The 26,805-nt window shown below is 38.5% G+C and overlaps 2 protein-coding genes across 7 annotated transcripts in view; both read right to left on the bottom strand.

The window, feature by feature from the left end:
• Positions 1–376, bottom strand: part of LOC114144287 (band 4.1-like protein 1) — a 45,272-nt gene extending 44,896 nt beyond the window's left edge. For all 4 annotated transcript variants that reach the window (XM_028016937.1, XM_028016965.1, XM_028016947.1 and 1 more), the window contains exon 1: positions 263–376. The gene's annotated coding sequence lies outside the window, so the exon portion shown is untranslated. The remainder of the gene's footprint in view (positions 1–262) is intronic.
• On the bottom strand, positions 364–26,454 carry edn3b (endothelin 3b). Of its 3 annotated transcripts, none has more exons than XM_028017065.1 (4): positions 26,096–26,453; positions 25,758–25,959; positions 20,932–21,093; positions 364–472 (listed from the first exon to the last, which is right to left on the bottom strand). In XM_028017065.1, exons 1-4 carry the CDS (start codon positions 26,154–26,156, stop codon positions 454–456), a joined length of 444 nt encoding a protein of 147 aa, XP_027872866.1. In that variant the 5' UTR covers positions 26,157–26,453; the 3' UTR covers positions 364–453. The 3 variants fall into 3 exon arrangements, with proteins under 3 accessions (XP_027872866.1, XP_027872859.1, XP_027872848.1); XM_028017058.1 differs by lacking the exon at positions 364–472 and adding an exon at positions 15,783–18,719 and having other exon boundaries at positions 20,932–21,060; positions 26,096–26,454; XM_028017047.1 differs by lacking the exon at positions 364–472 and adding an exon at positions 15,783–18,719 and having other exon boundaries at positions 26,096–26,451.
• Between the last annotated feature and the right edge of the window lie 351 nt (positions 26,455–26,805).

Genomic DNA, 26,805 nt, shown 5'->3' with positions numbered 1-26,805 from the left:
CCATATTGGCCGCGTTAACGCTGCATGGTAACACTCTCCACATCCGCCCATGGACCTCTAGCCACAAAAGCGATCCCTTTGCACGGAATTAAAAAATAAATAAATAAAAAAACGCCCGTTTCAGCAGCAAAGCTCATCACCGGCGCGAGATGCGATCCCTCCTCTTCTTCCCCGGTTTCTGCTTCTGCAGAAGTGTCACTTCGCGATAACCGGTTTAGCGCAGCATGCCCGCACCTTAACAATGCAATTAAAAGCTGCCTACCTGCCCTGTCAGGTTCGGATGTCAAGGTTCTGGTCATTGAGGTTGCAGGACACCGCCGCCACCGCCCCGGAGAGCGCCTTCCCCTCTTTCTGTCTCTCTCTCTCTATCTCTGTCTGCCTCTCTCTCTCTGCCGCGGGGAGATGCAGCGCTGCAGGCTGGGACAGCAGACAGGCACAAGCCGGTAGCGATGGCTAACAATCAGGAGGAGCGCTAGAAGGACAGAAGAGGGGCGTTTTCACGTTGGAGGGAAAGGGGAACTCCCAACGTCGTGCGTAACATGCCGTGCACATGACACGCAGCGTCGTTAGAACTTCACCGGTTTTTGGGTCAAGCTCTCTGATGGGAGCTTTCACAGCAAAAGACGCTCCGAAAACTCACTTCTTTATTGGGCATTTGCTTCCCTGCTGCACAAAGTGAAAAAAAAAAACAACAACAACAAACAATTACTCACTTAAGACAATTAAAATGATGGGTGAAATATTCATTTTGATTAGTTGTCACATTACAAAAGTAAATAAAAAAGTAGGTAGAAACAGATTGGGGATTTTCCTACCACCCAGTCAAAGTCTAAAGATTTTAGACTGGATGGTCAAAGTTCTCTATATATTCTCTAAATAAAGGAAGAGAATATATGGGTTTTTAAAAAAAAAAAATAAAAAAAAAAAGCTTTGAAAACAAATATCTGTAAAATGTGCCATACATTTTATTTACCTCCCAGTATTGTCCAAATCCTGAGCAGAAAAACATGATGCTGCCACCACCATGTTTCTCTGAGAAGTCAGAGAAAATGCAAAAAAATAAAAAATAAAAAAAGCATTCCACACAAATTTGTTAAGTATAGAAATAAATAAAAACCACAGTCCTTTCACTACCCAATTAGGGGATATTTCATATTGGAAAAAAAAAATCCCATCAAAATATACTGATGTTTGTGGTTAGAATGTGACAAAATGTGAAACGTAAGTGCAGCACAATGTTGTTTGTTTACATGTTATTTAGCGTGCCATGTAATGGAATCCCACTGATTTTCTGAATACTTCCATATTCATATGCATATGTCAGCCCATCTTTAACTCGAGAGCTCCAGGAAGATTTGTCATGTTGCTGCTTGAATATAGCAAGCTGTGGGCTGAATGGATGAAGGCTGGGAGCATGATGTATTGCTTCTGTGACTCACAGGAACCTTCTGTGCTGAATGCCCTTTCTGGCATTCATGCACAAGTGTTCTGTTGAAATGCAAATATGTATACAGCAAAATCAATTCCTGTCACGCTTCACTGGATCTCCTTCAGCTGGATGTGCAGAACAAAATAAAAAGTCTTATGATAGAGAGCATGAATTCATATTCAGAATATGACTGAATGTGGTAAAACTCTGATAAATTATTGATTGCAGGCTTTAACGACTACAAACCAATAATTTAAGACATTTATGGATTATTTACTTCTTATCAGATCGAAGTTGTTCCAAGTGGAGCTGCTTGACTTCTGTCCACACGGTGGCAGTCAGACACCGCCGTCACACTGACAATCAAAGCAGAGGGGACTATGCGAGACTTAAATGCATCACGCTCAACAGCAATCACGTGTTAGACGCCTGGAAGAATTTCTTTCGCTTTGCACCTGCGTTCAGTGGTCATTCATATCTTCTGACAGTTTCTGAGAAAATCCTAGACTGCACTCCACGTGTGAAAAATGTAACAGGGGCAAGTTCTGCCTTTCATATGAAGCATTGCAGCGTTTTTGTTATTTCATACAGACCAGTGCCTCATCTCTGCTGTGTTTGATCTGTTGTGTTATGAGACACAAAAATGAGAGTGAACAACAACAACAACAACAACAACAACAATAATAATAATAATAATAATAATAATAATAATAATAATAATAATAATAATAATAATAATACATATTCACTTTGCTATTCACAAAAGAGTTATCTTAGGCTATGGTTTTCCAGAAATATGTCACCACCTTCAAGGTTTCCCCCAGAAGACTTGCTAAGCCTGGTGGTTGGGGTCGTTTATCCAGCAGCCCGTCATGTTTTTGAGTTAAAACACGTTTAAAATTGACAGGACATTTTAATGATGTATTATTGAAAGATTGGAAGGTTAATACCTGAACACCAACTATAAAGTCTTTAAAATAATGCAAACATTTTAAAGAGACTTAAATAAATAAACAATGCTTAGCCTGGTGGGGGCACAAGTAAAGCCTGTTGACCCGCCAGGCTTATAGGGCACTGGGGGAAACCCTGACCTCTGTGTTTCACCCCGAAGGCTAGGCAATGATCTCTTTTTTAAAAGTACATTTATGTAAGCTAAAGTTTAAGAGATTTGTGTAATATAGGAAAAGGTCTACAAAGATTCCTATGCCAAAACCGCAAAATAAATAAATAAATAAAAGTAAGTTCACACATTTTAGTATGTCACCTTTTTTAATATTTAAGTGCTATTTGTCTTTAGATGGAGAGCATCTGTCAACATCAATATCAACGTTCACTTGTTGTTTTTTTTAGTTTCTTTCCTGCACATAAAATTGGCTCGTTATCATATTCTCCCATTTGATCTGTGGATCTCTGCATTTACCCTGGTCCTCTTGGATGCTTCTCATATTAAAATGTTCTTCCTGCCTGACGTGGATAGGTGGACAATCATAAATTTCTGTTAATGAAAAGCATATTTTTAAATGATGAGCAGCTCAAGATGGAAGCAGTTTCCCTTTCAGGAAAGTCAAACCACCCATGAATAGTTTACCACTGAGAGGATGAGGATACGTTTTCAAGTTTCAGTCACATTTTGAAAACATTTTTTCACACGCTGCTGTCAGAGTTGTCCCAGTTGAATGTATGTGAAGTGTCCAACCCTGAGGCCAAATTTGCTATATTTTGAACAAAATTCTGTTGTGTTTTCCTTCTTTTACACTGTTCTAGTAAAAATGTACTTAAACCCTCATGGCACATAATAAAATACACAAGAAGTTTAACAGGATTTAGCACATTTTATTTTTTTCTACTTGTCACAAATGTGACTTTATTTTTTTTACTTTCATGAAGTGTGTTATACAGCACAGCAGCGAAGGACATTTGAGATTACATTGAACATTTCAGTTTGTTCAGATGAGGAATGAACGAACTTGATATGTGGGTGTGTGTAAAAGAAAAGTCAGGTGTCATCTTGTCAGACTGGACTCCTCCACCTGTGTAAATAAACATGCAACACACACTGTACGCCCACCTGTTTCTCCAGCTCATCCAGGGTCCGGTCTGACAGGGACCGTGGTGGGAGACACTGATGTGTCCTCATTTCAAGAGCAACAGCCTGCCAAAGTCTCTTGGCTGCTGCCATTTCCTTTCACTGCAGCTTCACTCAGTGAAGCCAAGCCGGAAACACACAAACTGTAGTGGAGCTCTGAAAGGTTGTTCATGTAAATTAGAGTCACATCTGGATCTCCCCGACTATTTACATCAAATGAGGTAAAAGCAAAAGAAAAACTGGAGTGCTGAGCATGTGATCAGTAATAGTGAGTTTGAACAATTAATAGGGCCTCATTTAGTCAGCCTCCTCCAACCTCAGTATTTCACTAAACTGCATTCCTCTTTTATTGCAATAATGAAATTTCATGCCAAAAGAGAAATCCAACCCTTGATTTGCATATGTTTAGCAAAAGGTGAAAAAACTAATTTTTTTTGTTACTCCCCTTGAAAAAATGATAGCGTTTAGTTTTCTCCTATAAATCTTTCTATGGTTTGAACTTAAAAAACAGACCATTCTTCTTTGCACCGTCTTTCCATGTTGTATTTTTTTTTCAGCTCACACTACAAAGCTACCAAAGAATAAAGGTTGATTTCATGTTCATTAAACCAGTTCTACATTGATTTTTCTATATGTTTTGGATCATTGTCCTACAGAAACACCCCGTGATTGCACATTTTCCGTATACTGGAAAGCACCCTCAAAATGTTTCTGTACAATTGCCAGATATTTTAAAGGCTCAATAACGCTGCGCTCTCTTACAAAATTGTGTTGCTGAAATGCCTAATCCATCCATTGGCTTGTTTCCCCCCACCCTCTTGTTGCAGTTCATTTCTGTAGATGTGAACACAGCTATCAATATAACCACACTGATACCATTTGTAGGAGGTACAGAACCAAACATACTCTCGAGTGGTTCCTTTATGGCATGAATGTGACCTGACCTCGATCTGACACAACTACCATGTACGCTGCAAGCTTGAGCCAAACACTGTCTGCATTCTGGGATGCGGTAGAGTGAACAAACTAATAAACAGCTACAGAGCATCGTTTTCATTAAGCATAAAGTCCCATGCAACGTCTAGGTCATCTTCTCAAAATCATTCAGCATAGTGGCTTAGATCATTTTGTCTGAAAAAGTAGTCAGAAACACAGCAAATTATATGATTAAACTCTCTTTGTTTTCCACTTGCTCAGAGCACAGCACCTGCTTCCTGTGTTTAGATTTGCTACTCCAACCCTGAATACATCAAACCGATAGCCAGACGTTCTCATGTGTTTTGCAGTAACAGGTTTTGATTCACTTGGAGAAGTTATAGTAACCACATCATCCACCATAAGCAAAGATGAGAGACCCTGAGGTTCCCAAAACACACACCCTCCATCCCATGAATACACCTTGAAATTCTGTCCATGAACACAAACAGGATCATACATAATGGGTACTCCTCATTGAAAGGAGGTTCAGCTTTGTGCCCAAAAAAATTTACACACAGCTCTTCCTTTGGACACACAAGAATCTCCCTCAACATCATGCACATGACCTACACTCCCATGGCAACCCTCACCATGGGTAACAAAGTTCTAAGCCTTCTCTGGATCCACAAAACACATACAGAGGATGTAATCCTTTGGCCCAAAATGCCATGGTATGAATCACCATATTCTTGAATAAGTTTGCCATGGATATCTGATACCTAGAACTGAAGTCTGACAGAGAGACATGACACTTGTTTGGATTGTGGACGCCATTTTTCCCAATCATACCTGTCTAGGTAGGTAATACCTTCGTTGCTCAAAAGTGTCATGTTCCGTAAGGGGATAGCACGACCCATATTTGGAGGCCTTAAGTCCTCGACGCAGCCGTCGCGGGTTCGACTCCCAGACCCAACGATATTTGCTGCATGTCTTCCCTCCTCTCCTTCCCTTTTCCTGTCAGCCAACTATCATATAAGGGACACTAGAGCCCACAAAAGACCCCCTGGAAGGGTAAAAAACAACTATCTATTCATCTCAACCTGGGTCTGTTGCCTCTGCCTCACCACCGCACCACATGACAAAAAGGGTGTTCCTCTACCTCCTGAGCACCATTTAATCCCCAGATGGCTTCACTTCAAGGAAGCTTTTTTATATTCTACGAAAAACAGGTTCATGACGTAAATGTAGTAAATAAGAAATAAAGGTTTTTTGTTTTTTTTCTGTTGAACTTAAAAGTACTGAGCAAAGAATCTAAAGTCCAAACCAAAAAATTTGACAGACTGGGAAAAATAATAAATCTGAGCCCGAAGAAAGAAAAAATATATAGAGTAAGTTAACTGAAGATGAGTGACACGAGTGGAAATCATCAAACACTATGCAGATGTGAGATGTGCCAGGAAAGAGATCAAACTAAAAACAGGCTTTGTCTACAACATAAAGCGTAAAGTAAATCTGACCTCAAAATAGAACAGGTGTAGGAGACACATAAAAAAACTTTGCTGCAGAAAAAAGGAACAGCTCAAAGTAAATTCTGACATTCCTCTAAAAAGCAAAATTTTGCAGGTAATACCAATAAAAAAACCCTAATATAAAATGAAAGAAAAATAAACAAGCTTATAAGAATATTTTAGCTATTCTTCAATTTCCACTTTTACATTTAAAATAGAAAGAATGTGATTTGGACACAACCAGCTTTCTAGTATTATTGTAGTGGCAGAGACTTCAGGTGACGTGTAATGTAAAAATAATTAAAAATAAAAAAAACATGATGAAAAGTCCTTAGTAATCAGAATAATTGTAAGAGCATAAAAACTGGAAGATTACTGACATATTAATACTACTACTATTACTGATAATAATAATAGAGGAATGCAGCTATCTGAATGAGTTGCTAATTAATAATGGAAAAATGGCAATGTAAGACTAAAGGGTGGTTTAACAAGATGGAAGAAAGTATTGTTGGTGAAAAATGATGCATCAGAATGTAAAATTATCAAAAAGGCATGGAGTCACGAGACTCACAACCTGCTTTCCCTTTAAAAAAGTACTAAAAATAAAAATCTGCAGACAGTAACTGTTGCATACTTGCTTTAGTGAGAGCCATTTAATGTTTCTGAAGGACCTCAGCATTTCCTACAGAGTAATCAAGTCATCGTAAAATGGTTAATGGCTTAATGGCTTGATATAGCCATATATCAAGCTCAGAAGACCCCAAGGTGCTTCACACTACATTCAGTCATTCACGCCTTCATGCACACATTCACACACTGATGGTGGCTAAGCTACATCACACAAAACTGGACAGTTTCTTAATGGTAAACAAGCATTTTTGGTCAACCTTGTCATTTAACCAGTGTAAATAAGTTAATCTGACAATATACATAATATAGATGTTCTTCTGAACTGCTTTAAAATGAGTGTGAAGTTCATTTTGCAGCAGTAAAACAAAAAACTCACTTGTGGGTGTGTTTGTTGTTGGTGTTCTAAACCAGCTGGTGGCCCTTCCACACTGCAGGATGTCATTTTTACTCCTGAAAGTGCACATATTTGAGCACCCAGACCCTAAATCAATCCTGAGCTTTCGAAGCATAAATAACTCCTGCAGAACTGTCTTCATCCTTCATGCTGCTCCTCGACTGCATAGCGTATCTGCACGTGACCGCATAATCAGCGAGTTCCCATCACTGTCACATGTGTAAGAACTCATTGCCTGCAACCAGACTCACCACTCTTGGCTCCCGTTCATCTGGAGAGGAGATGGAAAAAAACTGACTTTTTTTTTTCTTCTCTCCTCCACAATAACTGTTAACATTCCTCCACAAAAATTGTGAGGCGCTCTGTGAAACCCCACCGCAGTGGAATGAAAATGGCGCTCATTCACTCTGTGTTCTACTGAGGCAAAGTGCAACACAAACAGCTCACTGGGGTGACTAGAAGGAGCATTAATCAAGCGAGAGCGTTATTAACTTTTGCTGAGAACCATTATGCATAATGACATCTTCTTTCATCAGGTGTGATGTTTGAACATGCCCTAATTGGCTTAAACACCTCTGAGTTCCCTTTGGGCACGTATGTATGTGTCTGACTGACAAGCTCAATTTCTAAAGATCAAATCTTAATCTTTTTATTGCACCTAGAAAACATACGTACTTTCACTGCAGTTGTTTGTTAGTGAAATTAATGACGCTATAGTTTACATGTTTTTCTTGAAATGTATTATTTCTTTATTGCTACTGAGAATTTAAGGTGTTTTTGACTGGCAGAAGAGTTTTTTTTGTTGCAAATAATAAAGTTACATCTATGTCAAGCACTCATCAACCTAAGTAATATATTAATCAAAAGTAAGTACAAAACCAGTTCCTACACTTGGGGCAAAAAATTATTTTACAGCTTATGGTTTCGATAACTGTCCCTTCTTGCTTTTAGGAATGTAAAAATGGTTTCTTTCTTAAAACTACTGTATAATCAGCTACTTTAAGCTCCCTGCACAGATGTTGTAGACACCACACTGGAAATATTTATTTTAACATTATCATGATGATTGTAATGATGATGATTAGCATAAGAAATGTTAGAAACAACTAATTGATGGATACAAGCATATGACAACAGTTTGAATGTGTTGTACAAATGGGAACATTTCACATTCCGTGCTTGAACGAAACCAGTTTTTGCATGTTAGTCCCTGTTCCTCAGGTGAGATCAGATACACTTCTTGCATTGTGGGGAATTTGTTGAGCACAATTTAATTCTCTGAAAGATGACAGAGGAACCCTGCAAAATCCAAACCTTTAGGGGTTCATCACAAATGCTGTTCTCCATCGATCCATTATCCAGACAGTCTCGCCTGTTAAAGATTTTTTGGTATTATCATTTTATTCTTACTTTAGTTTACATTCAGCCTATAGATCATTGTGATTTTCTGTTTAAAGTGTTCTCTTCCTTACGTGTGTATGGAGGTCATTACTGTCTGTTCAACTTTACGAGAAATAGATAACACTAAGTTTCTCAGACCTTAAATCTTTTTACAAGAACACCTCCTAATTTAGTTTAGACCTGTGAGCAGTCGTATTTTGTTTTCTTGACAGTACTGACCGAGATTTGAACCGGGCTCAGACCTTTGATCAGATATCACATCTGGAAGGGGGTTGTTGTTAGATGTTTAGGTTAGAAGCTTTACGACCTCTGTTGTTTTCCTGACTGCCCCCTTGCCCGTTTTTCTTTGACAATAAAAGAGGAGTTTTTGTGAGAGCAGACCAGAACACTCTGTAGAACGGATCGGAGGAGAAGTTCAATAGAGTTTTCTCCTTTTGCAAAAGCTACACGTAAAATTCATATACGTTGTCTGTGGTTCTTTCTTTTATTTAGGTTCGAAAGGAAAATACCTATCATCGCCCTTACAAGATCTCTGGTGATCATCAGGCAACAGGCGGCATACACACTGGACAGATCGCCATTGCAGAGAAACACAGAGACAGGCAGGACAAACAACCTTACATGCACACACTCATACATAAGGACAATTTAGAGAGCTCAATTAACATAACAGTAAAGCTTTTGGACTCGCTGGAGTACCTGGAGAGAACCCACATATGCACAGGTAGAACATGTAAACTCCATGTAGAAGGAACCCACACTGGGATTCAAACCCAACACCTTCTTGCTGTAAGGCAACAGTGCTACTAACTGTACCACTGTGAAGTAACACTGGTGTTCTAGAAAGCAATAAAATGTCACTGCATTGTTTTTCATCTAAAATGATCTTCCTGTGAGAAACACATTTTGGTTTATGGTTGGCTTTATGAATCCTGTTTCCTCTGAATAATTTCTTTCAGTTTCCTCGCAGAACAGTGACTCCCATTTCTGCCCATTTCCCCCCAATCCTTTTGTTGGACATTTTCAACTTTCAAACCATAAGACTTTGAGGTTTCTGTCCTACAGATTGAATGTCTTTGTTAATATACTTGCTCTTTTTCCCCTTTTCACAGCCTCACCTTTATTTAGAATTCCTCCAAATACCAGACTCAGCTAGCTATGTACAACAATCCTATTTTGTCCCTCCGCATGCCGATTTATGTTTTTAGAGGACTTTTATAATCCTTCACATTGTTTTAAATGGCAGCTGTCTTGGTGAGGCCATGTTTCCTGATAATCAGCCATGGATCATCAGCTCTGCACCCACTCTCTTTTAACTGCAGAATCATTCACGCAATGATTTTTTTCTTGTCAAGAGTTTGGGATTAATGGGATTCAAGTCAGAAGAGAGAGAAATAAAAAAAACACTGATAACATATCAAAATCATCACAACACATAAAGACAGCTGACAGACTCCTGAAACCTGTGTCAGAGAATGACTAAATATTTGTTGGGGAACGCTCAGGTTCATGAACCAGAGGAGTAGATTTGAAAATAATGATCAAATGTGGCATACAATCCCAATCCCACCAACATGCCTTCTATTGAAGAAGCTGAGCCTGGGGACTCTGGGTTGGGCTCTCCAATCTCTGGGGACGAGGTCGCCGAGGTGGTTAAAAAGCTCCTCGGTGGCAAGGCTCCGGGGGTGGATGAGATCCACCCGGAGTTCCTTAAGGCTCTGGATGTTGTAGGGTTGTGTTGGCTGACGCGACTCTGCAATATCGCATTGACATCGGGGGCAGTTCCCCTGGACTGGCAGACCGGGGTGGTGCTCCCCCTGTTCAAAAAGGGGGACCGGAGGGTGTGCTCCAATTATAGAGGGGTCACACTCTTAAGCCTCCCTGGCAAGGTCTACTCAGGGGTCCTGGAGAGGAGGGTCCGTCGCATAGTCGAACCTCGGATCCAGGAAGAGCAGTGTGGTTTTCGTCCTGGTCGTGGAACACTGGACCAGCTCTACACCCTCGGCAGGGTCCTGGAGGGTGCATGGGAGTTCGCCCAACCAGTCTACATGTGTTTTGTGGACTTGGAGAAGGCGTTCGACCGTGTCCCTCGGGGAGCCCTGTGGGGGGTTCTCCGGGAGTATGGGGTACCGGGCCCTTTGATACGGGCTGTCAGGTCCCTGTATGACCGGTGTCAGAGTCTGGTCCGCATTGCCGGCAGTAAGTCGGGCTCGTTTCCGGTGAGAGTTGGATTCCGCCAGGGCTGCCCTTTGTCACCGATTCTGTTCATTACTTTCATGGACAGAATTTCTAGGCGCAGCCAAGGTGTTGAGGAGATCCGATTTGGTGGCCTTAGGATCTCATCTCTACTTTTTGCAGATGATGTTGTCCTTTTGGCTTCATCAGATCGTGATCTGCAGCTCTCGCTGGAGCGGTTCACAGCCGAGTGTGAAGCGGCCGGGATGGGGATCAGTGCCTCCAAATCCGAGGCCATGGTCTTGAGCCGGAAAAGGGTAGAGTGCCTTCTCCGGGTCTAGGGGGGTGTCCTGCCCCAGGTGGAGGAGTTCAAGTATCTCGGGATCTTGTTCACGAATGAGGGAAGAAGGGAGCGGGAGATCGACAGGCGGATTGGCGCAGCGTCTGCTGTCAAGCGGGCGCTGTACCGGTCCGTCGTGGTGAAGAAAGAGCTGAGCCAAAAAGCGAAGCTCTCGATTTACCGGTCGATCTACGTTCCCACCCTCATCTATGGTCATGAGCTTTGGGTCATGACCGAAAGAACGAGATCGCGGATACAAGCGGCCGAAATGGGTTTTCTCCGTAGGGTGGCTGGGCTCTCCCTTAGAGATAGGGTGAGAAGCTCAGTCATCCGGGAGGGACTCAGAGTAGAGCCGCTGCTCCTTCACATCGAGAGGAGCCAGTTGAGGTGGCTCGGGCATCTGGCCAGGATGCCTCCTGGACGCCTCCCTGGTGAGGTGTTCCGGGCACGTCCCACCGGGAGAAGGCCCCGGGGAAGACCCAGGACACACTGGAGGGAGTATGTCTCTCGGCTGGCCTGGGAACGCCTCGGGATTCCCCCGGAAGAGCTAGAAGAAGTGGCTGGGGAGAGGGAAGTCTGGGCCTCCTTTCTGAAGTTGCTACCCCCGCGACCCGACCTCGGATAAGCGGAAGAAGATGGATGGATGGATGGATGGATGGATGTGGCATACATTGAGACAGACGGACCAATACAGGCAAAATATTTCCATGCCTGCTAGCCAGATGCTATATCCAGTACCTTGTAGTTATTTGAAGAGACAGCTCACTGGGATGGATGTCTAGTTTATGGACTTGAGTATGGATAAGACTTTGGTTCACACATTTTTTTTATGACTTTGCATTAAATGGTCTTTTGAACACTAAGATATCAACTTAAATATTTTATTTTACAAGGTAGGTTTATGCTCTGAGGAAGTTCAAATTTAAAGTGAGGTTTTACAGTATTGATTGTCACGTTACACATGGAGAAACATAAACTCTATAGTTCTTTCTTCAAATTAGTACAGTTCAGATCTTTCTTTTGCGCATTTTCTTAGTGTCTGCAGCCTCGAAACAAAGACTAGCTGAAAATTTTATTTTAAAGTCTTGTTGATCTTATTTGAAGTATGTTTAAAAAAATGTTATACAGATGTAAGAATAAACCTTGGACAAGACTATGTTTTATTTTGCAAGCAAAGTTTGGCATGAAATTTAGTCAGTTTCTCATTTTATCAATTTTATTTGCTGATTGGAAAGCTCAGATATCTATCATTACATACTGCTTCATTCTTATTTGGATTATTGCTGAGTAACCTCAGGAGTTTCCTAATTCATTTATTATCTGTTGATGAAAGAGTTTTGTGCATACTCCCTGTGGAGCACTACATAAATAACTGTCACTCAAAGATTATTTAAAAATTGTGATACCGAGAAGCAGCTCAGCAGATCTTTTAATCATCTACATCAGTCGTAATTCAATTGGACAGACTGCAATAAATCATACAGTTTATTGCTTCTGCATTACACTTGTAGAGGCTGCTTTCGTCACCTTTATGTATGCAAAAGCCAGCTTGGAACTTTAATAGAGAGCTGCAACATCTATCACAAAATCCAAAAAATATTTGCGGGAAAATACCACATCAGCATGGAACAGCTGGAGATAATGTTTTGTTCTTCATACACGGAACAGACAGAAACCACTTTTGAATAGATAGGTTTTTAATTTAGATTTAACAAACAAAAAAATATGCCTATGTAGTTCAAATAAAACATTATTAGTTCAAATAAAAAAAGATTAATTGTTCAATTGTTCACGATGGTTATGAGACATGTGATTACTATTGTACAAGATTACATTTCTAAATTAAAGTTGCTAGTTAGTCCTTTCTGAAAATACAGTCAAACTCAGTTTTGATAGAATCTTCCCATAAAAAAAGAATATATTAGGGTTAGTTATTTTTGCTATAAATCATGTAGCAATCTATACCTAAAATCTGAACTCTGCAAAGCAAGCTTCTGTGTCCACATGGAGACATCATTCAAGGTAGCCAAATAGAGACTTTTTTGCTATTTGCTAATAAGTCAGATATTGTTTAGTGTTCTGTGTAACTGCAGCGGTTACTCAGAAAGGTTTGGTAACAATAAAACGCTTAAAAGTCATTTGTGAGGAATACGAGCTGACAGCATTGGCTCAAATGTTTTGCCAAAGATCTGCAGTTTTAGCCCCAAAATTATATGCACTGGTCAGTAGGTTCCATTAAGATGAATTTCAAGTGATGTTTCCTCCAGAACTGCTGTATCACCCATTTGTTGAAAATTATCACAAAGCAAATGTGCAACAAGCCCAGTCCTACTTGACAAACACCAAGAAATATTTCCTAAATGTTAAACAGGTCTTACATTAATTACTCCCATGAATGCCATTTTTGCCCAAACTCTGTCTTATTATTAAATAATGAACTTTGACCCTAATTAATGCCAGTGAGGCCTTAATTGTTATAAATGTTTTTCAGTGTGACCAAAAAAAAAGCAAAACCAAGAAATCTGTAAGAGGTAAATACTTTTTCATAGCACTGTGCATTCCTCTGCAGTGCACTGTGTTCCAAGATCATTATTCCTTTCAACACCAGTGGAAGAAAAACATTGTCATAATAAAAAAGATTGACGATTTCACAAATAACTAAAATAGTACGACTTTTAGCCTGCATGCATTGTCACTGTATGGGAAAATCATGAAACAATATAAGGTGAGATAAGCAGAATACATAATGTACCTGTTTTACAAGAGGCTATTATGCACTTAGACCATCCATTCATCCATTATCTAGCATGCTTATCTTTGCAGGGTTGCAAGGTCAATGGCCAGCGGTCAACGGACAAGAGGTGTGGTACATCCTGAAGGGGTTGCCAGTCCATTGCAGACACACAAGCCATTCAGGTGTGAAAAGAAAGTTGATCTCAGTTCTGAAGGCAATATTTCCGTTTTTATCCTTTGCCTTAATGTTGTCATCTACAGTAGTATAAATTTTATTGGCATAATGGCTGCTGGCTTCAAAGTCTGCTGCAAGCATATAAGAGCTAACCCAGTGTAACTCATAGGTTTCAAATCGGTGGTGTAACTCAAAATGTACTCACTCTCCACAAGGTTTACTTATTGGAAATACTTTTTGAAAGTTACTGAACAACAATTTCAAGACTGTGCATTAAAGTATCACTGGCACTGATATCTAATCCCCAACACAATGCAATTAAATTGTCTTTTGCTTTAAATTGCAGTTATAATATTAATATATTTTGTCCCCAAATGGAAGAGGAATGATTGCAAACTCAGTTTGTTTTAATTTGTTGCATATGTAAGGATTAATTCTACCTGTAAGACACATAATACACCAAATTTGGAGATTATTCACATCACGTCATGGTGAAAATGCTCGTGTGACCATGAAAGTCCTTCAATGCCTTCCATTTGCTAGTGGCTAGTAAATATTAGCTGTGCAGCACAAATAATCTATTCATTTACAAAACTAGAGTTCAAACAACAACATTTAAGCCAGAGTAGGTGCCCTGAACCTGACCCCGGATGGTCAGGATGTCTGCTTAAAGGTATTTCCCATGGTGTACTGTGGGAATGAGGCCTTTCTGACTGGAGAGGGTTTAGCCTGAGGCTTCAGGGTAGGCTTATTTAGCCTGGACATAGTGAAACATTCCGGAAAATTTAACGGTATTAGTATTTCAAAGGCTGACTGCAGCTTATGTTATGTATCTGAAAGGGAAAAGCTGTTTGTAAGGCAAAAATAATCAGACTATACATTCCAAAGGTAAACAGCAAGATTAGGAAATGTCTAGTTTTTAATATTTCAAGAGAACATAAATTTGCCAATGTACAGAGTAAAAAAAAAGTTTGTCTTTAAGGAAATATTTCTATTTTTTTGTTTTGTTTTGGTAAAATAAAAGAGCATTTCTCAAATTAATTAGAAAAAACTCTGTTACATGGAAACAATATTATTTGTGAATGTAGAATAAAATTACACAAAATTAGTTCAGGATTAAAATACTTTCCTGCCTCAAGATTACAAGATAAACAGGTGATAGGTGGAAATCCCAGCCACAGTTTATTTTTTGCAGCATATCTTTTGCGAGCTTTTCTACAAATACCTGCCTGCATTGTTTTATTATTGGCCTATAGCACATATACAGATAATGTTGAGGCTAATATCTGCTTTTACTTAATTTAATAGTAAAATAATTACATACAATTAAATTAGGCTATTGAGTTTGAGAGCTAAAGTACTTTTCAGCGCTTTTGACATGAAACAATTTACTACTTGCAATGTCACCACAAGCTCATCTGAAGTTTTATCAGTATGTTTTATGTATTTTTCTTCTTAGTATTATTCTGTGGTTCCAACTAATGACTAACAGCTGCAAATTGTAGGGAAAAAATACAATATTTAGGGATGTTTTTAATCTTCAAACACACGCACATTATGTAAATGTACATCCCTTAGATCACGAGTGAAATATTCCTGTTTCTAATAACTGCAGAGTATTTTCTATTATAGTTATCTACAGTATATTATTATTGATACTATTATTGCATAGTATCAAAAAAGACAGCAATCATAAATCTTGTTTTTATATATTGTTTTTAATATCTGATGCTGCTGTTACACCTGAATATTCTATTTTTGGGACAATACATAAAGACAGTTTATAATCTAGTCACAAAAAAGAAATGATAAATGTATTTGTACATGTTTTTGCAAATGGATATTCTCACAAGATGTGGCAAAATAATAGGACATCTTTAGCTACAGTTGTTGTACACTTCTTTTTCACACTGAGTAAGGAAGGTCAATATAAACCCATGCGAATGTTTTTCCTGTGTGCACATATGAGAGCAAAAATAACCCTTTCGAATAGACTGTCAAAAAAAAGAAATAAATTCTTTATTACAAGATGAGATGCAGGAAAACAATAACAAATAATATTGTAGCAATGTGTTTTAACAAGAGAGTAAGATAATTCATGTACCTTTAACTCACAATCTGTTCCAACAATGAAAACTGTTCAATTGGCTAGATTAGTGGAATCTCCAAATCAAGCTCATTGATCATTATTCAATTAGCATTATCCCGGTATATGTGGTATTGTATTGGTAAGTATGAATACAGCAATCTGAAATGTACATACAAGTTATGCATACACATTATACGTACATGCTATACATAGTTTACAAAATAATAAAATAACTGCTTGTGGAAATTCTTGGGGATTAAACTGCATTCTTTTGTAAACATGGGGTTAATCCCAATGTCTTTAGTTTTAAAGAATGCAACATTCACAAGTTCACTGTTATTTTTCTTTAAGGCTGATGCTCCTTCCAATTAACTATAGAAAATTTCTGTAGTAGTATTGGTGTTGCATTTCATATCCTGTCCAAAGTTATAGACAATCTAAACACCCATAAGGCTTAACATGTGTCTGCTAGTATTTTGGTCCACTTTTGCTGCTGAAAATACATCGATCCATCGAAGGATGAACTCCACAAGAATGCTGAAGGTGCACTGTGATATCTAGTACCAACACATTTTAGCAGATCCTTTAAGTCTTGTGAGATCCAAGGATGGGGCCGCTGTGATTTGGACTTATTTATCCAGCACATCCCAAACATCAGAATCAGAATCAGAATGATTTGTATTGGTTTTGCACAGAAGCACAACAAAATTCATTTCAGTACCACCCATTCAAAGAAGATCATAAACAGAACAACGACAAGGTAGACAGGTGCCTGAGCTCCTCAATTCAATCAACATGCTAGATTGAATTTAGATTGTCTGGTATTTTAAGGCCAAGTCCACACCTCAAACGTGTTGCCATCTCTAGTCCTGGTACAAGAAAATATATCTATGAGAATACATTGTTTCCACTGGTCAGCAGGTATGCTATGACATATGTAATAAAAGGCATTGTGTATTTGGACATTTTTGTGTCAAAAACACCATTAACTTCAACTATTTGAGTTAAAGTAGGCTGTGTCTGTTAGGTCTGAACACACGGGCCAACTTTCACTCCACGCCTGCATCAGTAGGCCTTAGTTGACCATGACCCTACAGTTGTCCTTTCTTGGACTACTTTAAGAAACACTGACCACTAAAGACCAGAAACACCAAAGCTGCAGTTTTAGAGATGCTTTAAAAATCTGAACCATGTTCAATATCGTTAAATCCTTACACTTGCCCATTTTTTCACAATGTTTGAGGACAAACACTTTCACTTGCTGCTGTATAAATTATTGACATATTTTTCAAAGAATAATCAGTTTGGAAGGCATGATGCCAATGGACATTTCTATGTAATGTAGGACTGTCTTACATAAAAATCAGAGGCGGTATTATTCATAAATGAATGAATGAATGAATGAATGAATGAATGAATGAAGTGCTTCGGGGTCCTCTGGACTTGTTAAAACACTGTACAAATGCAGGCCATTTACCATTTACCACATATGACCATTTTCTATACCAGCTCACCACGTCAGAGTTTAAGAAATTCTAGATTAGTGTCTTATGGTTATATTTGAGTCACAATTGAGTACAGTTCATGCAGTTCTATTCTACCTGTTCATGTAAATCTTTATTGCCCAAATTACTAACAACTACATCCAAGGAATGTCATCTTTGAATGCAAAACTCATCTAAACTTGCAGGAGGTGGACTACAGCAGCAGAAGACCACATCAGAAACCACTCCGGTGAGAGAACGGAAACTGAAGTTACCATTCACGCATGCTTAACACTGAACAGTAACAAACTACAAAACTGTTATTGTTTTGTAGGGTCAGTAAGTAGCAATGTTCATACATCATTTAGATGATAGGGTCAGAGTTTGGATTAAATATCTGCAAAGTATGAGTGCATCCAGCCATCAACAGTTCTGACCGGTGCAGGTGTCGTTATAGTGTGGGAAATATTTCTGGCACTGTTTGGGCTCTTTAGTACCAACTGTGCGAAATTTAAACGCCACACCCTACCTGAGTCACAAATCTAAAATAATCTCAGGCTTGTTACTTGACGTAAGGTACATTTTGTGGAATCTTTGCAGCAAAGAATCAAAGCAGTTCTGAAGGAAAGTAAGGATGCATTACAAGTAAGGTGTACTCATAAATTGGGCTGTCAGTGCCTTTCCTATCAATGATTAATAATCTGGAAAAGATTAAATTAAAACAGTACGTCCAGTACTTTTGTGCTCCAACTTCCAGCCTTTGTTTCCCTATTTTTATGGCAAGCCCTTACCCTATTATTTCCTGTTTCTACTTTCCTTGATTTCTTTGGACATTTCTTTGTGGCCTGTTCTGTGGAACAAGCCATCTCATATACTTTTATAAGCTTATATGTTGGTCTAGACAAAACACATTTAGAAAGTTACAGTTGACAGCAAATAAACCAAAACCAAAGAGTTGGTCTGGTTAAGCTTGACATAAGCAAGGTCACTTGCTATTGCGTTGATAGTGAAAACAATCCCTTGGGTTCTCCCAAAAAGGTAGCAAAAAGTAAGAATAGCCCCAAGAGGTCTGCATCAAATTTTCCTGATGACTTCTTGAAATCTGTTGGCCTGATGGTACTTGTTCCAAGAGGTTTGATGCCGAGGAATGTTGGCAGTGTGCAACTCCAAACTTCTTTTTCACAGTTTCTACCTGGGAGTCACTGAGCCAAACGGAGGTCAAAGGGAAGCAGATTAAGGGGAGTGGAAAGATCCATTGACCTAGGAAGGAACAGCAGAAGATGGATGGTTGTTGTGGCATCATCCAAGGCAGGGGACTCTGTGGAGACTCCTGGATAGTTGAGTCTGATGTGGGCTTTAAAGAGAAAATGTCGGTATTATTAAAGGAACATTCCCTCAAATTAGTCTTGCGTTAACCAATAGTTTAGGCAAAAACATAGAAAACGGGGATATGGGTTTATGTGAAACAGTCACACACATTTATGCGTAACCATAGGCCTTAAACCAGTAATCATGCCACATTGTTTAGGAGAAACACTCCTCAGCAGAGATAAAATGGCTGGTTTAGTTTACCCAACAACAACAAAGACGGGAGGAATTTTTTAATATTAATTTTAGGCCTCTGCCAAGACTATAAGAGCTCTGTGGATTTAGGCCAATCATATGCTCAAGATGAGAAACCAAGACACCCAAACATAATAATGGTTTATTCTGGCAAAATGTCTAAATATTTATAAGCATACATGATAGCGTTTACCGATTTGAGAGGTACAGTTAAAGATAACACTGTGATCAATACCAGATACTGCCAGTCATGTGCTATGCAGTACATTTACTCATTTAAATAGTGAAGCTTTAAGCTCTTCTGCAATAAAATAAATGAGGACATTAAAAGATACAATTCCATACTAATCCTAAGCTTTGTGTCATGTTTCGATAAATTTAAGATGAATATTTTGCTTGAGATGCTTTATTTGTTTCAAACACTTCCAGTTAAAATAACAAATAAACAATTTTATGAATGGCACAAGCTAATTTTTATATTAATTTTGCAAGGGGAAAGCTTATGGAATCAAACTCTGTAGATGATAAAGGAAAAAGGAGGGCTGCTCAATTTAGGACTCCAGTTTGTTGGTGTAAGGCAGATATTCCATCTTTCCGAGCAAGATGGGAAGATGGGAAGAAATAGCTACTTCAAGAGATTGTCCAATTCAGGCAAAATTAGGGGATTAAAAAATTTTAAGAAATGATTTGAACAGATAATCAGTTGTTTAAATTACCATTGAAACTTTGATAAGGCTTAACAAGAATGACTACTATGAAGCGGTAAGTATTTTGAGATGGCACGCTCATGATCTCGACTTCTTACAAAATAAATGTGATCCGACCTACAAAACTCGGGCAAAACCAGTTTTAACAGCACACTGCACTTTTTTTCGACAAAGAAATTTTGAAAGATCTTCAGTCAATAAAGTGTCAGTACCAATTAAGAAATTTAGATTTTTACATATATCTTCAAAACCAGCATAATGTACAAAACTGTATCCTGACAGCAAATATATAATGAATATTCCAGTGCTGACAATTTTTGTTGGAGCCCAGGGAGTAAAACATTTTTATTTGTTTTGGTCATGCCCACTGATCAATCATTTTTGGACAAACATTCATTTAGATATGGAAGTAATCTATGGATTTGGTGCTAAAAAAATGCACTCAAATTTAAAGTTGGATTTTTCTACATTGTTCAGTGTGTAATTTAAGATGTTTTTCTGCTTACCACTAATGACAATAATTATCGTGGTTCATATACAGCTTAGGCATCTGGTAGAACCACTTTAATACTTACTCTTAATTACCTTTAATAATGCAAACATATTGTGGACAAAAATCTTGTGTAATAACGGATCAGGCTGAGACTCTGGCAAATGGCAAAGAGCAAAGCTTTATTTCGTCTGCAGACGTAGAACAAACACAGCAGCAAGCTGCTCTGAGTTTTGATTTGGAGCTGCAAGCCCTCACAATATATAGAATTCATGTTACACAATGTAGTCACTACGGTTTCAGTTGAACAATATACAAGCCACGTAATCACACTGGAGGGTCAGTTAACTCCTTGGATGATAAACATCTTCTTGTTCAAATATGTGAGTTTCCAAAAAAAATCAGGTTTGCTAATGGAACAATGTTGCATAACAAGAACATTGTCAAACCAGAATATCCAGCAGGTGCATCAAACTCTCAAAACTCTGAGCTGGTGATTTTCCATAGAGAAACTTCTTAAGCCTCAGAACTTCTATCTAAACTATCTGTTCTTTCCTGTTAACAAATTCTGGTGCCTTGCTGTCGCTATCAGCCTGCTGCAATTGCTGCAATGAGAGGTCAACAAGAAACCGACGTATCTAACTGGTTCTGCAGAGACTCTCTAGCCTTCATACTCTAACAAGTTGAACAAAACTAATGTGGTTAAATGAGTAAAAGAATTAAATAAAATTGTTAAGAGAAATAATAAACAATTTTTACTTCACAATATCACCTTTCAGAGTTTTGCGAGCTGGAGTCAGGCGAACCTCGACAGACAGAAGCGTTGACACCCAGGGTCCGCATCTGTCACAGCACAGATACATCGACGTATCTGAGTTCGGCCACCTTCAGGCGCTGGTGCTGCAGCAGCATCACGTCTCCTTCTCTTTGGTCCTCTGTAGTTAGACATACCATAAGGCACAGTGCGCCTAAGATAAAGTGCAAACAAACACCTGGATTCAGCGGCGAAGGACTGAAGTTCAAAATGATGTGCTATGTTTAGTATAGAACAAGAGCCTCAAACTCATTTTCATTTTGAGACATATCGTGATCATCAGTGTTCTTAAAGGACTAGCTGTGGCAGAATGTATTGATAAAACTACAGATTAAATTTTTAAAATATCAATAAATCGATATCTCTGTACTCAATGACTATGTCTGAAAATGAAATAACATTGAACGTCTTTTCACATTTATGTAATTTGGAATTATACAGATAAAAACTGCTAGATTTGATTGATAAAATAATATTTCGGCACACAACTATTATCTTGAATGTTCTATTTGTCAAGAGATAAATATTAAAAAATATATTAAAAATATATAAAATATATAAATATATACAAAATTGCAGCCATACCAGAGAAGCAGGTGAAACAAAATCTGACATATGACTTCTATCAATCCACTTCAAAACAGTAATTCAAATAGTCTTTAACAGTATTGTCTGTTCAAGCCAATTCCTCCATCTGGATAGCAATTCTTGCGCTGCCAGAATGCCCTTTTTCTCTTTTGTGTCATCTGTTTTCAACCGTCTGAGAATTATTTTATTTGAAAAAAAAAAGGCAAAAGTTATTGTGGTGTAAAGTCTCAAAGGTCAAAAAACGAAACATTATCAATACTGCTCCACAAACAGACTTGTTTGAAGGAGGCTACAATTGTCATGTAAAGTGAAAAGATTCATTGAAAAATAAATCACTAAATAAATAAATAAAATAAATCACTTTCCCTCCTTTACTGTTCCCATCTTCCCATCTTGCTTTTCTTGTTAAAATATGCCAAACTGCCTGTGTCTTACTGAATACCTGCAGTGTAATAGACATGTCTCCCATTGCTTCCACTTTGAAGTGCTCGCCTCCTCCTTTGTCTGTCAGTTTACATATGATTGCCTAAAAAGACTCTTCAGTGTGAAATGGCAGCTGTGCATCAGAGTTACGGTTTAATATAAAAACAAATGGTTCTGCAAATCCTAGCATAAGCTGGTGAGGAGGGAATTGCTTTGAGGCAGCGTACACCCTTTTGTTTCATGTTTGGGAGATAAGGAGTCTCCACTTCCATGTACAACAGCATTAAATTCGGAAATTATTTTTAGCCACGTGTAAGTATGACTAAAAAGTAGCCTCACTCAAGCCTTACTGAAGCTTTGTTTAATACACTGTCATGCCAATCCAACTACACATCTTGAACCTTATTCACCTTTTGTATTTTATTATAATTTAATAAACTAACAGAGAGTACTTCAGATTTATGAATTGAAAGTGAAATTCTTTTGAACAAATTAAGGTCTGAAAACAAGTGTTGATTTGTCCTCAGCCTCCTTTACTCTGATAAAAAAATAAACCTCAACCAATTCGATTTCAGAATGTCCCTTCCAACTTTGTGTCAATTTCAGTATACGAGCAACTCATAAGTATCTTAAAGATCCATGGTAAGTATGGAGGAGCTGCAGACATCCACAGTTAGGCAGGAGAATCTGTGAACAGCACAACTAATAATATTGTGTAAATGAAAAGGTGGCAATAAGAAAACCGTAAGAAGTCCTGCTTGATGTTCCATGTGTCATACATCATGTTAGAAGAATGTAATGCATTCAGAAGAGACTGAAAGTCAAGCTTTTGACCTTTATGTAAAATGCGGTGTGTGCAGAAAACAAACACACCACATGTTCGCATGTCATTGAGTATATATTTTTTCTAATATGTACTGCGAAATTAGCCATAGCTTAAAGGATAATGGATGGAGCTAAATGGGCAACAATGGAGAAATTACAAACTGCTTGGGGCAAAATTTGACTGTCCAGCAAAATAGCAGCTCTGAGCATACAGTTAGAGCTACAACAAAATAGTTTAAATCAAGTGTATTCAGAATGGTGTAGTCATTGTAACATGAAAAAAAAAAGTTGAAAAGGCTATAAAACTTTTCACAAAACACTGGAAAATCATGTATCAGAAGGATTGACTTTCTCATCCTGGTTTTGTATTGTTTATTCTGAAGTTTCCATACAAAAAACCCCCCAACATATTCTCCCATATTTTTGTTGTTTTCCATTTGATTGCTTCATTCAGTATTTGAAGTATGTCTGTTTGTCCTGACATGCTTTGAAGTAATAAATTTAGTTGTTTATCTGAGACAGCCTGTAGCAATTTTGGCAGTAGAAGCCAGGAAGAAAAAAAAACGGATGGTTGTTTGATTTCTTGCTTGAGATGTGGTATGAAGGTGTCAATGCTGGGTGTGTTGGAATTTATATTTTAACACCTTGATTGTAATCTGTGGTCTGACTGCCTTTATGCTTAGAGCAGTTTTCCTCAGTTTGACATGGAGAAGAAAAAAAAAATGCTGCAGGAAGATACACTTGAGATATTTAAGTTTCCCATAAACGGGTGTATGTGTCACCGCCCCTGTTTACGGCTTCTGTTTATCACTTTTAGTGATTGAGATACGACTGTTTTGTGGTAACAGAGTAAAATATCAACCACCAAAAACAACCATCATACTGTCTTTTTTCTGCCAATGTTTGTTGCTTTATCAAAAACAATAAAGCTGAAATAATTTTCAGTCTAAATTTAGCATGATTAGATAGCAATGTTTCATGCCACCATCAAACCAAAGAACAACATTGGCAGTAACATTTTAAAATTAACTATGAAAAAAGGTATGAGCTGACTTAAATGTGCATCGCATTGGTATCTCTTAGCCTCTATAAGGTTAGGTCATCAGTGGCTACAGTGCTAACACATGATCATGCTTTCATCTAAAGCATTCCATTCTACCTGTGTTTTGGGTCATTGAAGGGATTCTTCCTCTACTTCCTCAAGTCCTTCTCTACCTCTAACAGGATTTCTTTGAGGTTTGCCCTGTATTTAGCTCCATCCATCTTCTCGTCAACTAAGACCAGCTTGCCTGTTCGTGATGAAGAACAGATCCCCACAGTGTGACGAAGTCATCACCATACTTCACAGTGAGTTATTGTTTTTATTTTGATGTGAAGGATTAGTTTTCCACCATACAAAGTTTGTAAAACACAGACAAGGCATTCTTGTCCCTCACTTTACAATGCACTTCTTTGTGATATCAATTGCAGAAGAATTATGATTATTACCACAAGAGATCTATCTCAGTGCTTCAAACCTTTGATAGCTACACTGTTTTGTACTTTTTCCACATGGTTACCCTTGGTTTGTCTTTTCTAAATTTTCCATAAAGCACTTTGTGCCGCCTTCACTGTGCTCTGTAAATAAAGATTGAATGGCTGCAGTTTGACAAAATGTAAAAAAAAAAAAAATATATATATATATATATATATATATATATATGTTCAAAGACAATGAATTCTTTTGCAAGGAGGTGTTCATCCAGAATTAAAGTCTTGCTTTAATACAAAAAAACCTGAAAGTTTTTGACCTTGCTGCAATGGAAGTGGTGTTGGTTAATGATGATGTTCTTCCTATTGTTTTGTTCCAGATCTTCACAGTTTCACAGAGTCAGAGTTTATTTTAACCTTGTTCAATGTAATTATACCATTAAACGCATTGCTGTCTCTTCAATCGTATTGCGAGGCTTTTATTTTCTTAACATTAAGCTTTAGCAAAATTACCTTTGTTCTGGCTCCTGCAAAGTCGAATTACAACAAAAAGACCGTGAACGTCATTAAAACTATTAGACCCGGTTGAAGCTCTGAGTACATACTAATCCAGTAGAAAAGGGTGTACGGTGCAAGCTCTACTAGATAATACTACAGGGATTTAGCTTGTGAATTGAAACTGGGGGAAGACGAGAAGTCTCTTTCGGGCTTGTTATCACTTGAACTAAAACTGCGTCGCCTTGGGGGAATATGACAGGGTGTGATTTGACAATAGCATATTCCCTAAACATAAATGATTTCTCTCTCTTAGTTGCATAAATCCACCGCAAGCCAATCGGCAGATCATTTCCTTCACTCTGTCCTCACTGACATATGGCAGGATCCTGTCTAGAGAGGCTTGCAGAAACTATGCCATACGTTCTACACTGTTATCCTGCGCCTTCACAAACGTATTCAAACATCTGGCGGTTTATCCATATTTTTTTGTGCTAAAATAACAGACTTTGATGTGTTTTATTGGATTTTATGTGATAGTTATTCACAGTTACCTACCACACGGTAGGTAACTGTGAGGAAAAGAATACATTTTAATTTTCCTTTTACAGAGAAAAACCTGGAGTATGCATATCTAATAAACTTTTTTGAATCGGATACACTCAAATCAGATCCATTGCACACGACTGCCTTTATAAGTCACGTAGCTGGTAAACGTAGTCTGTTTGTGTGTAAACTAACATAAGGGAGAGCAGCTGCCAAGAGGCACATGGTGACTCCGGAGGAGCTGTGTGTGGTGCTGCACAAGAGCCTGAACAAAGCTGTATAGATGTGAAACATGGTAGTGGGAGCATTATGCTGTGGGGATGCGTTAGCTCAGCACGGACAGGGGAAGCAGGTCAGAGTGGAAGGGAACGCAAACAGAGCTAAACAACACAGGGTCATGCTGTTACAGGTACAATGACTTGTAAAAGATACATTGTGAGCAGATCAGTTATTTTGAGAATCCTATCTTACTCAGGAGTGTTAATCCAGATGATGTCCAGGTGGCAGTAATAGACACACTCTTTGTCCGTGTAGGAATAACAGGTGCAGCGCTTTTGTCTGGACCTTGAGGTCTCAGACGGCTCTGAAGCCTCCGATCCCGTGGAGCCCATCACCTTGGAGTCCGGGACACTTCTGGGGTCGATCTCGGATTTCACGTGGGACATCAAAACGCCTTTATTAAAAGGACGTGAAACAATATGTCAAATAAGTACAACCCCCCCACCCCCCCAAAAAAACAAGGCGACTACTGTCTGAATATATTTTAAATAATATAAATATATATTGAAAAATACAAAATAAAAACTTACCTTGCAAAATAATCAGAACCAGTATTCGGAAAACCATCATACTTGTGTGAAAGAACAGCATTTTAGCTGCGTCAGACTCTCCAAAACTGAATCATAGTCAGATGAGAACGTATATCCATTAAGTTTGATGTAAAATCCTCGCAGTTCACATGGTCCGGACAGTCAGCAAGACGGCTTTTTATGCTTTCCACTCTTTGAAATTAAGTCATAAATTTAATCCCAAGCAAGCGTATTAAAGTGGAATTAATATTTTCCCGTCTTAATATCAACTACTAACGTGCCTGTATCTCAATAAAACGACGTCCGCAAAGAGCGGGGCGATAATCCACGATGTCACTGCTCCTAAAAAGCCCAAATCAAAGGTGTGGGGCTTTGGAGAGGCAAAGGTCCACGCCCACACCTCTCCTAACACTCTTACGCAACAGGAGACTGCAGGGCACATGCGATGCTGAAGTCTCACAAGTTGTATAATATATATTTAGGCCTAATTTGATTAATTGATTCTCATTTGCCATTAATAAAAATGCAGAAGACTTCTAATTAGAAGTCAGTGAAACGACAATTACGCGTATTTGGATCTTATTGGCAAGGCGAAAGCGAGAAAGAAAGAAAGAAAGAAAGAAAGAAAGAAAGAAAGAAAGAAAGAAAGAAAGGAAGAAAGAAGGAAAGAGGGCAATGTTGTGTCGGTGTTGAGCCTGCTGTGTATAAGA

Source organism: Xiphophorus couchianus, chromosome 1, assembly GCF_001444195.1.
Source record: "Xiphophorus couchianus chromosome 1, X_couchianus-1.0, whole genome shotgun sequence".
NCBI classification, from domain to species: Eukaryota; Metazoa; Chordata; class Actinopteri; order Cyprinodontiformes; family Poeciliidae; genus Xiphophorus; species Xiphophorus couchianus.
This window is presented reverse-complemented; position numbering and strand designations above follow the sequence as displayed.

Coding starts and splice junctions, on each gene's coding strand:
- edn3b (XM_028017047.1), bottom strand. CDS start 26,156: ATGCTGTTCTTTCACACAAGTATGATGGTTTTCCGAATACTGGTTCTG. Junction 21,094..25,757: donor ATCTGGATTAACACTCCTGA/GTAAGATAGGAT, acceptor ACTTTATCTTAG/GCGCACTGTGCCTTATGGTA. Junction 18,720..20,931: donor CAACGCTTCTGTCTGTCGAG/GTTCGCCTGACT, acceptor TTCTCTTTAAAG/CCCACATCAGACTCAACTAT.